Here is a 17,289-nt window from a genome sequence, read left to right as displayed (position 1 = left end):
TAGCAGACAATGCTTAGAGTGCTCTGAGATTATAAAAATTAAGGAAGAGGTACTGAGCAGAGAGCAGAAACTTCGCAAACCACTGCCTTTTGACTTCACTGAGTTAGCTGAGGGTGAATACAGCCTTGGGAACACTTAACTCAGGCCGGTGAGTGCATGGGACTCTCCTGTGGAACGAGCAGGAGGGCAGGAAAGGCCCAGAAAAAATAGCAAGATGGTTTAGGGGAACAATCCACTCTGCAGTGTTTCAGGGTTTGGTTTTGTTTGGTTTCTGCAAAATGGGATATAAGCATTTCAACTGCAATTACATGGGCTTCAGGCACCAGAACTACGCAGAAAATCTGTGCTTGGCTGTGTGGGCGTCAGAGAGAGGCTCCTGAAGTAAGTAAATTGATGGGGGCTCTGAAACTGCTGCTGCTGCAGCTGGGCTGAGCTGGATGGAGCCTGGATCTCCAGCCGAGCCCTGAGGTCCTGGAGCTGGCAGATACAGTTTGGAGCATATGGATTAGTTATACGGACCTCAACAGAAGGCCTGGGCTCCCTTCAGTTTGAATCGTGGTCAGAGAAGAGGTATATCCGCTGCTTTTAGAAAAGGTTGGTTCTTAAGGAGCATGTTGTCAGGAAATAGGTGGTTTGTATGCAGGAGCCTCCTAACAGAGAGCTGTTTGCTGGGGATTCAGCTCAGGTCATGATTTAGCCTTGCCCTCCCTGTTGATGCTGGCAACTCTGTAAAAGGGAACACAAGGCAGGAGCAGGTATCAGCTGCTGGCAAAGAAGGACCTCAGAGACAGATGTGGGATAATCTACCCCTACAGAAACCTAATTTTTATTCTCCCGTAGTCAGATGCTGGCTTAAACTCTGAAACCCCGTCTTTATGCTTCTTCCAAAGTTTAGCATAATTGTTCTGAGTGGATATTCCTGTGATCCACACATCCATCCCATCCTTCTTTGAATCCTCCAAAGTTCCTGACCTCGGTGCTTTCCTGTGGTGATACCTTCCACTGTCCAATTACACACTACGTGACGGAGAATTTCCTTTGATCAGCTCTGAATGCACGAGCTCTTCATTTCGCCGACCATTCCTTTATTCTCGCGTTATACAGCAAGGTAAAGAGAAGTGTCTGAGACATCTTCTCCTGGAGTATTTGGTATTTTATCTTGCTGTGTCCCTTCTTTTCCATCTCCTTTCTGAGATAAACAAACCTCAGTCTTTCCAAGCTCTTCCTGCCATAGTCCTGCCTCTGCCTCCACTGCCCACTCACTTATTCTCACTCTCTGACCTCCACTCATTCCTGCAGGATCTTTTGGAGCTCGCAGAGGGGCATGGGCAGTATGCCAGGTGAGAATTCAGCACTGAACTGTATAAATGGAGAATATTTTCTGCTTTATCCACCGTCTTGTCCACTGAGTAGCCACACACCTTGTTCGATGCTTGGCTTGCAGCTGTACCCCGAGCAGATGTCTTCAGTGAGCCGTCTGCAGTGCTGTTTAGGCAGCTGGTGCTGAGCTCTTCACCTCAGACCTTAATTTCTGTAGCCACCTTCTCTCTGGCACCTCTCACAGTCATGCTGTCTCACTTCATTTGGCAGATATCTTGCTACCTGGGCGGTCTGTGTTATCCAGCAACCTGACCTTACCTCACCTTCCTTATTACTTCTTTTTCTATCACTTCAGGAAGAAAGGTCTTACCCTCATTTAAAAAAGGCCTTTTTAATGCTTCTTTTTGATATCTGCCTGCTTTTATGCCATCCTCAAAGTATTCATGGCTGCTTTTTCATGTATAAGTAGCTCTGACATGGTTTTCCCACACTGCCCAAGCAGTCTGTATGGGATGAGCTTTTCCATGCTGAACCGTAAGGTTACTACTACTTTGTAGTTGTTCTGACCACCTTCATGCCAAGTTTTCTGCTTTTACCTCCAGGACAGAGCAAAGGGCAGCAGGGCAGGGTAATCTGGAATTACACGGTACGTCCATGAGAGGTGCTGAGATCACAGAATCACAGAATCATTAAGGTTGGAAGAGACCCACAAGATCACCTGGTCCAACCACCCCCCTGCCACCACTGTCACCCACCAAACCATGTCCCCAAGCACCAGGCCCAACCTTGCCTTAGCACCCCCAGGGACAGTGACTCCACCACCTCCCTGGGCAACCCGTCCCAGTGCCTGACTGCTCCTTCTGAGCAGAAATGTCTCCTCATTTCTTACCTAAATCTCCCCTGGTGCAACTTGAGGCCATTCCCTCTGGTCCTATCACTGGTTACCTGTGAGAAGAGGCTGACCCCCAGCTTCCCACACCTTCCTTTCAGGCAGCTGTAATTCTGATGTGAGGCATTCCCTTTTCTGACTATGCTTCCTTGCTCATATGGAAAGCTCCTTGGAAGGGCAAAAATAATTCATGTGGGATTAGGCAGTGACCTCCAGGGCTGTTGGGGAGCTTGGCACTCAAATGCATCTCAGCCACATAGAAAATCCCACTCCCCATCCTGTTATGACACTGCAGAAAGCTTTCTTGCAGTTTCGGAGCTGTGATGTCTCTCACATGCAGTTGTTGTGGACTGTGGTTTTTGTCCAGGATCCCTGTTTGCAAAGTACCCTTTTCTTGAACTAAAACCAAAAACATTCTTGAAGTAGAAAAAGGAATTTACTTCCAAACGTTTCTTGTTCTTTGAGCCTACTTCATACCACCATGTTTTTCTGTGTTGTCTGGATAAACCGAGGTGTCTTTCATATTGGTATATAACATTGAAAATGGATAAATTCTTGAAGGTAGGAAGTTGGGAGTGTATTAGGAGTGGACTGAATGAAGTTTGGGAGGGTACCCGAAGAATGTCACCTGGGAAAGTGCCACAATGCACTTATTTCTGCTGTCTGACTCAAAAAGGTGCAGCAGAAATGCTGGGAGGGACCTGTCCAGTTAATTTTTGAGAGAGCAACTGGGATGGAGAACAGTTTGCAGCATGGCTTAAAATGAGAAGGACCCTGGTGAGTGGAAACTCGGTATTGCTTTAATGAAGGCAGTACAATCTGAATGCCATCGTTTCATTATGTGCCAGTTGTGCCCGACACATGTTTTAAATTGGCACTTGTAAGGCGAATGGAAAGGCAAAGAGCAGAGCTGGGCTGCAGCTGGGTCACTTCTGCTTCTTCAGTGTAAAATCCTCAGGACACACACACACAAAGCTATAATCAAAAGTGAATTCTGGGTTGCTTTCAGGGTTCCAGCTGCCTTCTGTCGGCTCAAAGCACCCATCTGTGCTTTGATAGGAGCTTTGTGATGTGGGTATCAATTTACCCCTTTCGTATGCTCAGAGACCGACAATATAGCTTCATCCTCTTCTTGTGGCTTTGTGTGGAGGGGAAGGAGGAATTTTGTGAGACTGTGACCTACAGCAGCATGACAAGACAGAGTACATGTTTTGTGTACACCTTGTTCATTAAGTTCAAATCCTCCACTTGGACAGTGTTTTAACTCAGCTCAATGCACAGCAAAGTCTACCATATTTTATTGTGGTTAGAAAATAGAAGCTTGAGCTAGATACCTGAGGACCTAAGCCTAGGTCCTTAAATCTCTCCCTAGTCAAAATGTATGTTCTGATGAAATGAGAACAAGTTACGACTGCTCTATCTAAACCTTTTTGAAGCTTTTACTCCTGGCAACGTCATGAAGAGAGCTATAAAAAGAATCCACTGAATCCAGATTGGCCAGGTTACAGCCACTTGCCAAAACAGATGATACCGTGGTTTTTGTCTTTGAAGTTTAAATAACATTTATCATTCTTAGAATCATGGAATCGTGGAATGGTTTGTGTTGGAAGGGACCTTAAAGCCCACCCAGTTCCACCCTTCTGCCATGGGCAGGGACACCTCCCACCAGACCAGGCTGCCCAAAGCCCCATCCAGCCTGGCCTTGAACACCTCCACGGATGGGGCAGCCACAGCTTCTCTGGGCAGCCTGTGCCAGGGCCTCACCACCCTCTGAGTGAAGGATTTCCTCTTAACACCTAGTCTAAATCTTCCCTCTTTTAGTTTGTCCTATCCTTGTCCTATCCCTGCCTGTTCATGTAAGAAGCCACTCTCCATCTTTTTTATAAGCCCCTTAAAGGTACTGAAAGGCTGCAGCGAGGTCACCCTGGAGCCTTCTCTTCTTCAGGCTGAACATCTCCAGCTCTCTCAGCCTTTCTTCACAAGAGGTCTTAGCTTCCTCTCGTTTCAGGTTATCAGTAAGTTTTGGATGCCAGTGAGAATTACTCCAGTGATCGCACCAAAGGACCATTTTCTGGCTGTTGCCAGTGTGGGATGTGCAAGATGGAGGTAAAGATGGAGCAGACATGCTGTGGATGGAGTCGGGTCCTCTCCTGACAGAGAACCTGTTTATGTTAAGAACAGCTTGCTTGCAGGTTCTAGCAAATAACCTGCCATGCTGACCTGCAAACAGAAAAATACTCTCGCTGCTGTCACCTGGTTCAGCTGTTTCTTAAGAGGTTTTCCTGGAGGCACTTGATCTGCCTGGATGAGAGGGCTTGCTGCCAGTCCCGTATCAGGTGCTGATGCTTTGGAGTTCACTGCAGGTGCTGCTACTCGCCTGGCTCCAGGAGGTTTCTCCTCACGTGAAGATTTTAAATTGTTTATTCAAGTCATCCAGAGCTCTTTGCATGACATAGATGATGGCCTTGTGCCTGGTACAGGGCTTTGTACTCTGGGTCCAGACACCTTAAATTATGTGACTTGTTACAACATCAAAACCCTTAGCTGGTCGTAGCTCCAAAATCTTGCTTTTAATGGTTCTTAAGAAGCTCAGTAGCAGTGAGAGGGCTGGGGATGTATTGTAAGGCAGTTTTTCAAAGACATGCAGCCTTTTCCCAGCTGCTTTTCAAATTGGATATACTCCTTGTGCTTAGTATCTTCTTTCTGCTTTACCTGGAGGGATTTGCATATCGTAAGCTGTTCACAGCATTGTGTGACCTTTCTGAGGGAGAGGGGAAGGGAAGGGAAGGGAAGGGAAGGGAAGGGAAGGGAAGGGAAGGGAAGGGAAGGGAAGGGAAGGGAAGGGAAGGGAAGGGAAGGGAAGGGAAGGGAAGGGAAGGGAAGGGAAGGGAAGGGAAGGGAAGGGAAGGGAAGGGAAGGGAAGGGAAGGGAAGGGAAGGGAAGGAAGATCTGTGTCTCTAGGACTATATTGTCTATTGTTTTACACTATGTGTAGGCATATGTTACGAAGTCAGAGTTCTTGACATATGTAACCTTAGCTTCTGATCTGTAATGCTGGTATTTGAGAAATGACTACAGAAAATCAGTAGAAACTCACACTGTCGGGAGCTGCATAAATGATCCTAGGAGACATTGTAACTGTACATCTCTACTGGTTTGTAATTCCTTATGGGACAGGAGATTTGTACGAATTCCTACCCAGAGAGTTGGGTAGCCTGGCTTTCATTTTAAGAAACATCCACACATGCTGTTGTTTTCTGCTGGTTTCTGTTCTTACTTTAAAGAAAACTAAGAGGGAGTCACGTTATTGTAAATGTGGGCTTGGCACAAACGTGAAAGGGCCACAACAGGGTCTGCATTTCAGCAGTGCTTGTAGCAAAGCTCCCCTTTGTGCTTTGTCTGTGGGCTTGCATACCTAGTAAACAAGGTCACAGCCTGTTCTGTTTCCGAGTAGCAAATACGACTGCCTATGCACACTTTCCTCACATTAAGACCAGAAACTCCACTAGAATGCAAAATTTCCCCATAAATTGCTTTTTTTTTTTTTTCTTTTTCCCTTTTAGTGCACTTATTCCATCTTCAGGTTTTGAGTTCTCTCCCTCTCTCTCTCTCTCTCACTCTTTTTATTTTTTTCCTTTTGGTTTGGCTTTGCAATTAGCTCTGACACCATTCAAACTGAAGCCCCGGAGCAGTATTTTTAGCAAATAGCAGTCCACGAGACGTGGTAAATTCTTCATTACTTTGCGTCTTTAAATCAAGATTGGGTGCCTTAATAAAAGGTTAGAATTCTCTTCATCAGGTTATTAGCCTTTGATTAAGGAATCCCTTGATGAAACCTTATGGCCCGTGTTTTCCTGGGAAGTAAGACTAGATCATCATAATGAGCCCTCCAGGTCTCCAGCTCGGTGCTGCCTGACTTCTTTCCTGACCTTGAATTAAGCTGAGAAGGTTTTTGTGGAACAAACCAGAAGTGAAATCCTGCAAGATTGCTTGGCAGGGTTGCCAGCAAGCCGCATCGATGTGGAAGGAGGGGAGGCAGCACCGAAGCACGCCGGCCCACCCTGGCAGAATTGGATGGAGCTGCCTGTGGTGTGTAGGACTGAGCTGAGACCCAGGCAGGGTATGGATAACGTGTGCATGGTGGCAAGTCACAAAAGCAGAAGGTTTCTGAGGAAGCTCACTCTTTCTGGCCTGCCCCAGGACATCCAGCCAGTACCTGCCGTGCTGTCAGGAGCTGCTCAGGAAAATGTGATTTCCCCAGGAAGAAGAAGGAAAACACCTAGCTCCCCTCCCGCCTACCTGGGGAATCAGATGAGCAGAGAAAATGGCTAGGAGGTACCATTCTGTGAAAAAGTCATGTTAAAGCATTTTGGCTTTGGCAGAACATGGTGGAATAAGTAATTCAGAGGGAGAACAATCCTACATGGGAATTTTTCCTTTTTCCCGGTACAAAGTTTTCCAAAGACCTCTCCTGTGGAGAAGGGCAGGTGGCTTAGTTTGGAGCACAGGCAGCTGCGATGGGACCCAGAGGCTGCACCACAAAACCAGGCAAATTTTTCACTCGGAACAAAGGTTTAAGAAAGAGACAGATGAGACGTACTTGAGACGGAAGGATGTTGATTTCATGGTTTATTGTCACATTAAAAAAGTAATCTTACTGATGAATTAATATTTGCTTTTTAATATAAAAGTGCTTATTCTTACAAATCCTTAAGGCTCATTCTGTTACATTACAGTAGGATTTTTCACCATCCCAGAAACTGTGCTACATGAGTTTTACATGAACTGTGGACATAGCAAAATCTCCAAACAGTAAAAGAAGTCGTTAATAATTTCATTGCCTTTGTACGTATGAACCTGTTCAGTCGTGTGACAAAATTTAACATGAAGACAAACAAAAGCAAAATTTTCTTGTACTTTCTAGTTTGGCTTGGAACTGATCCCCATAAGATTTCTGATTTGCTTGAGTGACTGGAACCAATACAATTGTTTCTGAATCTTAATTTTGTACTTGTACGGCAAAAAGGAAGGAGTGAGACAGACAACTGTTACAGATGTAATACCTACCCTATGTTTCTCACTACAGAAAAAAAAAAAAAAAAAGAAAAGGAAGGAGTACCAAGCACAAGTGCTGTTCATACATGATATATTTGTTTTGTAATGTCCCTATCTTGTACTTTTTCCAAGGTAAAGCTCCCACTGAAGCCAACATAAGTTTTGCCTGAGGGAGGAATAAGACCAGGGCTCTCACGGGGAATATTTTAGATTAAGTGGTTTATTATGTTTTTGTCTCCGAATGGAAGAATGAAACAGGTGAAAGTTACTAAAGCTCTTGTTTGTATTGATCACAAGTGGAATATGATTTGTGGCATATACTATAATACACAGATAAGAATATAAGATATTTATTTTTAATCATAATTAGAGCTATATTAGTTGGATGGGTGGTAAATTTGCTATTTCTACTTAACTTTTAGATATCTATTTACTGTAAAGACCTTTTTTTTTTTTTTCAATAATTGGGTCAAAATGCAGTAACTAAAAAAATTACCTAATGCAAAAGATAAAAATAATTTAAAGTGTTCTGGAGCAAGGGGGGAAATGCTAACTGATCTAATAAATAAGGCAGTTTAAAGCATTTGTGACTGCTACAGTGATATATGTACATATCTTACAGCATAAATTACTGTACAGAATACTCCGTTTATTAACCTGTGTAAACAATATTGCCTGCAACGTAGGGATGTGTTGTGGGATTGCTCTCACTGGAAAGATAAACTGCTGTAGCTTTGGCTGGGTGGGCGAGGCTTCAGGAGGAACACCCTCGGAGAGAAATGTAAGCAGTGTTTTATGAGATGCAAATAAAGCCACATTGTCTTGAATAAATTTATTAAAAAAAAAAAAAAAAGCCAGTGTTCGTTGCAAGAAATGAAATATGAAAATACACAAAAATAATTCTGGTTGCTATCTGACCCTTGAGTACCTCAGCTGAACAGGGGCTCCCAGTTGGCTATGTGAAAGGAGGGGTGGAGAGTCACAACGTGGCAGCACCCACTGTGTGTTGCCCACACATCCAGCAAATTGATCAAGGGGGATCTCAGTGGCTGGACCTCACTCTGGGACTGCTACATCGCTGTTTCAACCACTGCTGCTACCCTTAGGAAATGGGAAGGGAGTTATGGTTACTGTCATTATTGCTGCTGATTAGGTAAGTAATGACAAATTTAAACATCCTCTTATTTTGGCTGCCCTTTACTCTCTCCCCTATTTTTTATTTTCCTTGCCCACCTGCAGTTTGGTTTGGTTTTGGCTTCTGTACGATGGCAGCTCTTTGGAAGCAAGTCTGTGGCTCGCTCCCTGTAAGGTGCCCGCTTTGACAGGACCCCTGGTCTGCAGGCATCACTGCCCAAGCTTCGATCAGTAATGAGCACAGGGGGACAGGGAGCTGCCATAGGTGAAGCACGAGTCCTTGCACAGCCCTGTGTTGTTGCACTGGTTATTATCTCCATCCACTGTGGCCAGCACAGAGGCCCCGTGTGGAAGGCCTGGCTTGGCCGTGGAGAGGAGCCCTGATGCCTCTCAACTCTTCTGCCTCATCTCCTGGAGGAGCTGCTATGGCACTGGCAGCGTGCAGGCAGGCTATGAGCTTTAGGTGGCCTTGTGTTGCCTGCAGATTATTCTCCGTGGATAAAACTGCAATGTTGTTCGAGTTCTTTCGCACAATTTGTTGAATTTCCATAGAAACATTGGCCTCTTGTGGGCTGATGGCCAGTCTGATCTCTTTGACCATTGACGGAAACACTTCCTTCTGTTAAAAAAAGCCAACTGCACTTTCAGACAGCGTATGAAAAAGTGCCTTTGAGTGTTTACTAAACTGTAAAATGTATTTTCTGGATATTTCAGTAATCTTAACAGAAGAAAGGTGCACGTTCAACCCTCAAGGAACTACTTTGGATTTGGGCCTAGTGAGTTAGAGAGTGGGCTAGGAATGGTTCAAGTCTGAAACACATGCTTTAAACACCTCAGAAATAAATTTATTTACCTCATACATATTTTCCTGCTTGTCTGCTCCCTCAGCCATACCCTGCCTCAGCCTACCCTGTGGTATTTTACCAATTTCAGCAGGTAGTAACAGGTACAATCATAAACGTGGGGTGGGATTTGTATTGTCTCTGTTTCTGAGCTCATCACGTAGACTCCCTCTATAGCTAGTGACAGAAACAAGTACAAGTACTAGGATGTGTTTCTTCTTGCTTATTTTAGACTTTCAGTACAGGATGAGGTGAATCCCACCTTCTGTGATTAAATCAGGACTTTTTTTTCCTCTTCCTTTCTGGCTTCTATTGCTATTTAACCCCAGAGAGTCATTACAAGGCTGATTGCATGGTCTCAATGACCTACAGAAAGTCCTTGGACAGGTATGAGGCTACCAGTTCCTGCTGGTTCTACTGCAGGATCCCAAATTTCAGTGTTCATTCAAGCAAATCAGTAACACCTGAGCCAAAGGCCTCTGGCCTCACTGGCACTGCTGCAACCCCTCTAGCTGCACTGCTGTTGCACCTGGGGTGTTTGAGTCACCAGCACAAAGGCTTTGGGTCCCAAGATTAGTGGCCTCTCATCCATCTGCTCACCTAGAGAAGAAGAGTTGGTCAGAACTTGCGCATGGAGTCATCAGCTCTCCCCATCTCCTCCTAAGAAGGGAACTAGTTTCTTGCTAGCAGTAATGGGAAGAAGGTGGGTGCTAGTTCCACCAGTGGGGTGCAAACAAGAAGAAAACAGAAAGGTCCTGAGCTGCTTGGAGCAGCTCTGCTCTGTCCCTTGTCCTGCGCATCACCAGCCCAGGCTGGGAGATGGAGTTGGGGATGAAAGCTGTGGGGCAAGGAAAGCTACAGGGAGAGCAGACTGTGTGACCAGGGAGGTAAAATGACAGGGTGAGGAGATGTAAGGTACACTCATGTATTGATGATGGCAGTAAAATATGTGATTTCATGGGGAATGCCAGAAGCCCCCATGCTACCATGCAGCACTTTATGTGAGCAAATGGAAGATGGACTTGTTTGTCATGGGTGAAGGCAGACTCCAAAATCTCAACTGCAGATGAAATTGTTCTTTTAGAATACCAATATTTTTAGGCATAGAAATGGGAAAAAAGACTAAGAATGGCCCTTACTTTGGTAAATCTTATCCACATCTAGCTTGTTCCCACAGGAAACATTTCCTTTCATGTCTGTGGCTAGGGTAATGATTCCATAAATAAGAACAAAAAGACAAGTAGTGCTAAGTAAGGAAGGATTTGCTCGTACTGCCTGAATAAGATGAACAGCAGTAGAAATATTTTGTTGATTTGACTGGTGTTCAGTTCTTGCTGAAGTGTTTTACTGGTGACTTCTAGAGGCAACGTGTCAGAACAGAGCATGGAATTTAACCCTGTGACAGTGGTTAATGATGGCATGATTCGGGAACGCAACATTGTCCTCCAACATACCTGACTTCCTGGATCAGATGCTGGTAATGTACATCACTAACAGATGGATATTTTATGAGAGGCACTTTTTTTGGTTTTGTTGTTCTGATAGCTGACCAGTCCTCTCTGCAATGCACCATTCTAAAGGACAGCATCTATTGGTCTGGATTCGTTTCAAGCCAGATTTGTAGTAACAAATTTGAACTTTTCTGAGGCTGTTCTGAAAAACACTCTTGGTGAGACTGAGAAGGCAAATTTCTTTTACAGAAAGACAAAGTGTCTTATATACAAAAAGAATTTGCAGTTCTTAGGATGGCTCCCCACCACTTGGTTAACCTACACCGTTTGTCCCAGAATCACTGTTGTGGTTCTTGCTTGCTACGAGGATCAAAGTTACAGATACTCTGGGAATGGCAATTTCACCTAGACTGTGACTCTATGACTCCCCTCAGTACTAAGCACTAGTTTTATATGCTCTGGTGCTTACACTGAGAGTTTAGATGATATTTAAGGAATTTGAGGGTCTTGTAGCTCTGGACTCGGGGGTGAAATTCATCCAGTGTGCTTAGCAGTTTTTTCCATAGCTCTTCTGCAGCACTTCCCTTCTGAGGATGCAATGTGATTTGCAAACACTAATTAATACTCATAAAGCCCTATGAGGCAGATAAATGTTAAGTACCCCTGTGTTAGTACATATGAGAAACATGAGACCTGAATGCCTCATGATCCATGCTGTTCTTTATATTCACTCCCCAAAAGGAATATGTGCCCTGGGACAGAGGAAATCTCCCATTTTTTTGTCATCCCCCTGTTTTCATTGGACCCAGTGAAACCCTTTCAGGGTAGCAGGGATGAGTCTGGGATTCAAGCTACACTGTGCAAGATGCAAGTTACACAGATCAAGAAAGAGAGCAAACCTTGCTGTATTTTCTGCTGGTTTTGTGGGGGAAAGCAAGGCCCTTTGCACAACCTGTGGGATACTTGCTCCATGCGCCAGCACGTTGCTTGAAAGGCAGCTTGGGCTACCAGAGAAGAAAACATCCCTGAAAGGGCACTCATACCTCAGGACTTCCAAGAGCAAAGGAGCCAGACAGCAAGCAAGAATGACTTAAGAAACATCTCCAGCTGAATTTCAGTGAGGAAAGCCTTTTGAAGGACTGATAGAGCCTTGGATACTCCAAATCTTGGTATTTATCCTCCCTGTAGCTTTAGTGAGGTGAGGGCAAACAGGGCCTACGGTAACTTTCCCAGTTTGTTAATCAACCTTCAGAACAACTGATAGCATGGCAACCAGTAAGGCTGGAAATGGAGTCTCAGCCTTAGAAAGGGCAACTGGCAGCTTTAGGGGAGACATTAAAGTAGCCGAGTCTTCATGCTAACAGTATTGGGTGGGAGACATTGCTCTCCGGTTTTCTTCACAGGCTAGGCATAAGATCATCCAAATGCTTTTCTAAATGAATTCTGACAAATTTATCTGTGGTTACATGCCTTCCCAGCCCTCAGTGCACAGCACATAAGCTAATGTAACAATTATAATTATGATACTGATCAGACCTATCAGGCCTTTTTAAGACATGAAAATCAGACTAATTCTCTAGTTTCAAACACAATGAGTTCAAAGATGTGATGTAAATGCTAACAGAAAGATATGAAAACGAGAGGCATGTTAGGTCTATGCCAGCCAAACCTCTATCGTTATCTTAACAAGTTCATATTCTTCAAGCATTGTTTGTATTTCTATTGTGCCAAGAGATTTTATTCTTTAGTTTGAGGATTCTCCCTGGAGGTGGGGAGGGAAACATTGCTATTGTGGTGAAAAAGAAACATTTCTTTTTGACATATTAAGCATTAAGCAGATTATGCAAAGGCAAGGCATATTGCAGAAGGAGAAGTTCTTAATATAGCTTTGACATGAACCCATGACCCCCCAGAAGATTTAGAAGAGTTGAAAAAAAATGTATTACTTTGACAATCATCTAATTTGAAAAAAAATCTTGTAGAAATCCTTGGAACTCACCCCTGTTATTTACATAAAAGTCAACCTTTCCTGCTTAAAATCATGAATCATTTAATGTCGCATCTGCAGGGTATCTGAGACAGACGCCATTAATCCAAGTCATTTTGCAAATTCCAATTTCATTTGGATTAAAACCTACAACGAAGTCAGTGAATAGTATATACTGTACACGCGTTAAGGCTGGTGACTATAGAAGTCTCTTGGGTAGATAAACAAAGCACAGATTAGCCAGGTCTAAGTATATGCCCTCATCTAGGGAAAAAAAAAAAAAAAAAAAAAAGATATCCTGACATTTCAGTGATGTAGATTTGAATCAGTAGCCATGAAAAATGGTTGAACATTTGTATTACGAAAGAGATACTATGGCACAGTCCCGAAGGTGCATTTCTTATAAATTAATTAGCTGCACAAATTATTTTGATAACAGTTACTGCAGTTCTGAGGTGATATGGCTGCTCAATGATGAGTACTTGATGATCAATGGTAGGCACTAGTAATATCCTTCATGCTGAGTGACTTTTATTACTATTTAGATTTACAGTATATACATACATATTTGTATCTACACTTAGGGCTTGATCTTCTTAACCTCCTTTACCTAAGGTCTTCTGTTCACTGAAACCTCTTCCTTTGGAGCCCTGTGATATTTGGATAAAAGAAATAGGCAAGCAAGGAGCTGGGGTATCCTGCCACGTGACAGGGGGGACTCTGCTTGACTTTTGGCCACACTTGAACCTCTGCATATAATTTGTTCTTATCTGTCATTCATGCCACTATGGAATACTATAAACGATTAAGGCCAAGGGGTCTGTATGATCTTGCTGTCTCTGAGGATCCTGTAGGCTGCACTGCATTTCTTGCATTCACCTGCAATATATAGTTCCTTTGAATGCATTCCCATTGCTTTACCAGCCTCTCCCTCCAGGCATAATCCTTTTAGGTTTGTACGGACTAACTTCTTACTTTCACAAAATGAACCTGAAAATGTTATAGTGTAAAGAAGCCTGCATGTTCCTGGACTTTTACAACTGGTTGAGAGAAGTAAACATCTCTCACTGAGCCCCAAAAAAGTCCTTGGACTCCCTTGGTCTCATCCAGAACACACAAAACACCTTTGAGTCATGTTGAAATGTCTAAAACTATTCAGGTTCTTAACGTGGAACATCTGCTTAATTGGATGAAATCTAAAAGCTGCATACTCTTTACCAAATCTGGCCCTAAGAAAATGAATAAAGTATTTGTTGACACCATGTCACATTCAGCTTCAGTCATCTAAACTGCAACAACCATTATACAGCAAAATAGCCCGCACGGAAGAGTATCCTAAATAACCTCTAGAAAACACAGCTGTAAGAAACCCTACAGAGAGGAGGCCAAAACTTCTAATCCATTTATGTCTAGTTGGTTTAACTGGCTGCTATTTTATCCTGTTACACCACCAGAGGTTAAGGCTTGGTTGGGCTCATCAGACAACATGGATGATGCCAGCACAAAACCTAAAAAACCATCGTGTTTTTCCATGGAAGCAATGGGTATTTTAGCTGGAGTAATTAAATATTAGAACCATGTACAAGAAAGGACAATTATCTGCAAGAGATACTTAGTACTTGGAAACACGTTACAACAGGACAGCATTAATTCTTGCATTTCTTTGTGAAGTTGCTTGACATATTACATCCATACAAAGAGTTCATCATGATTAAGAAAAATATCCCGATCTTAGTAAAATAAACATGCTTCAAAGTTCCATACTTGAAACTCAAATGCCACGTGTGCAATAAAACTAAACTCCATTTAAGGCAAGGAATATATGTCACGTCTAAAATTTCTCAACATTAAATAGCAACAAGGGCTCCCAAACCCCCAAACTTATCTGAAGATAAACATCATAGGCACCATCAAAGAAAAGAGAAGCAAATCTAATCGGAATTTCACTTTCCTGATCTGAGGAGAAATCCCACAGTACCTTCATATGGTATGGAAGCAGCTGATGGAATCTGCTGCTGCTAGTCGAGTACATCATGGCAGACTTCCACAGCTGGAGATCAGGCAAGTAATAAACAGAAAAGGCACTGACCAAGTTCTCCACGATACTCGGGACCAAACAACTTGTGTTCCTTCTAGGGCGGTTGACTGGAATTAAGAGTGCCTGGAGGACTTGGAGGATGTGTATTTTGTCATTTAAAGGCAGGCCCATGTCCACTCTTAAAGCCAGCCACACTATAACACTCAAGTCTGTATTAAGAGGTTACCACAGCCTGAGCTCAGGAGTTCTCCTGGGCAGGATCCGAGAATTGACCAGCACATAAAATTGGCCTGGGATGGCTTGGGACTCAGCAGTCCCTTGGAAATTACCCTGCTGAGCTGCTTCGAAGAACAGAGTGGTGTGCTGAGTCTGAGCAATAGCTGCAGTTATGGTAAGTAGCCTAGACAAAAAAATGCACATATGTAGGGCTCTGCATGTTCTCAAGCCTTTAACACAGGGTAAATACAACCTTTGTTCTACTGAGCAAATGTGACACTTTGTTTGGTATCTTTTTTTTTTTTTTTTTTTTTTTTTTTTAATGCATCTCTTCAAAAATCTGGGAGGAAAAAAAAGGCAGCAGAGACCAATCAATCAACCATCAATATCAGTGGCTACTTCTACTTGTATCTTCTATTGAAAGAGTTTTTTGCACTCATGTTTCCTTAATATATTTGTAAATTAGAATAGGAAACAACAGTCAAAGGGTCCAGTCAGTGACTTGGACAAGAATAATCCATTGAAGTCATCAGAGCTGCTGACTTGAGTAAGGGCTGCAAATCTGATTGCAAAGCAAGCAAAAAAAAAAAAAAAATTTCCAGTAACAGAGGAAGAAAACTAAATGTGTCAAAACCACTGAAAATGGACACGAATGCACTAAATGCAAACACAGTTGGTATGAACTGGCCTTGACCTCAGCTGACCCAAATTAAACTCCAATCATTGTGGGATTAATTCTTCTGGCACAAAAAAACATAGCCTGTCAACAGGAACAGAAAACATCCAATAAATCAAGAAACATTAAAGCTTCGTTGAGGATTATGGATGAAGAGTGAGAGGATTATGATAGGAAACAGTTCTTAGCCTGATGAGCAGCAAACTCAGCTTCCCAGATAAAGGAAATTGCATGTAACGTTCCCGTATAGACTAGAAGAACAGGCTGTGAGCTTCTGCTAGATGAAAAAGATATGAAAATCAAAATCTGTAAGATGAAGCCTTCCCATGCAAAGCCAACAACTCTTACAGATATGTCTCTCTGTCTGTATGCAGCTGAAATTAACACATTTTCTTTACTAAGTGGATTGCAGGTTGCCATATTTTTTCATTTATCTATTTACTGTCAGTAACAGAATGCAATTTTCCACCACCTCTTTTAAAAGTTCTTGCTATCAGCATATCTGCTTTCAGGCTTTTTGCCCGATACTGCAGGTTGTACTGTTGGTGCGGAGCTGAACAAGAGGTAAAGTTATTTAAAAAGACAGGAGATAAAGAAATGCATGCAATTTGTTGAAAGTTATTGCACATGAAGGAATGCCGTCTTTCTCCAACTTAATGCAGACTACACAACTCCTCTGCATGCCCGCCCCAGTGGGGAGGTTACAGGGAGATGGAACATTATTGTTGGAACTTCTGTGAAGTGTCCGTGCTCGCAGTAAAAGTTCTCCATGGCAGAGATTTGCCCTCATTCATTCCAGTTCAGGAAAGCCCTCGTATATGTGCTTAAGCTCTACTGAAGTCAATGGGATTTCAGTACAAGCTTAAAGGTAAGAGTCTACTGAGAGCTTTCCTGAACAGGGATTTGTGCTTATTGCACTTGGTTCAATCAACCCATGAGATTTTGGTTTCTGAGTTTTTCAGCCCGTGAACAGAAAAGGTATGTTTTGTGCATCAAGATCAGTTCTTCTAGTACTTCTAGCGTATGAAAATGTTTGGAGAGCGGTACAGAACTATTCATTCTGAAAAGACATCATTGTATATTGTACATATGCACAGATAAATGTCTACACTCGGAAAAATTTTGCTCAACATTGAAGAAATATTCACCTTTGTTTGGATCAATGCTGTGGTTGACTATTTTTGTAGCACAGTGTCCAGAATAACTGAATTATCCATGAAAGGTATACAGTCCATGTGAATGGCACACAGTCATTATGACAAGTGAGCGCTATTCCGCACCCAGTGAAGTCCTTGTTGAGTGTACTGAACTAAATGCTCCATACTGCTGTGCAAGGTGATAGGTCCCATCAATGCATCCAAGTCATTAAAAAAATCTACAGGGAAAGAAAAAAGATTCGGCATCAGAAGAGTGAAGCTGTATTTGCTACTTGTCAACCTTTAATAGATTTTATTCTCTTGCAAATTGAGTCGAGCTGAACGTTTCATGGAAATGAAAGTTTAGTGCTGGTGAGATTAATTTTAAAGCCCTGTGGTTCATGATGTTACAGGCTGATGCACAACAATTTTCTTTTGAAGGAACAAAACAGTGAGTTCTTCGGCTTTGCCTTTCATTAACTTCCATTGTCTTGATAAAGCAAACAGATGCTGGGCAAGATTTATTCCGAGATTAAGGACAACTA

The 17,289-nt window shown here is 42.9% G+C and overlaps 1 protein-coding gene across 1 annotated transcript in view; it reads right to left on the bottom strand.

The window, feature by feature from the left end:
- Positions 1–6,857: 6,857 nt before the first annotated feature.
- The window catches only part of AFF3 (ALF transcription elongation factor 3), a gene marked incomplete at its 5' end in the record, with an annotated part of 100,274 nt that continues 89,842 nt past the window's right edge, over positions 6,858–17,289 (bottom strand). Inside the window, one exon of the mRNA XM_082784610.1 lies at positions 6,858–16,983. Coding sequence (XP_082640736.1) covers positions 16,862–16,983 — 122 coding nt within the window. The 3' untranslated portion in view covers positions 6,858–16,861. The remainder of the gene's footprint in view (positions 16,984–17,289) is intronic.

Source organism: Aythya marila, assembly GCF_965140915.1.
Source record: "Aythya marila genome assembly, chromosome: 1".
In the NCBI taxonomy this organism is placed as follows: domain Eukaryota; kingdom Metazoa; phylum Chordata; class Aves; order Anseriformes; family Anatidae; genus Aythya; species Aythya marila.
The sequence above is the reverse complement of the archived record's forward strand: the minus strand, read 5'-3'. Positions and strand labels throughout refer to the sequence as shown.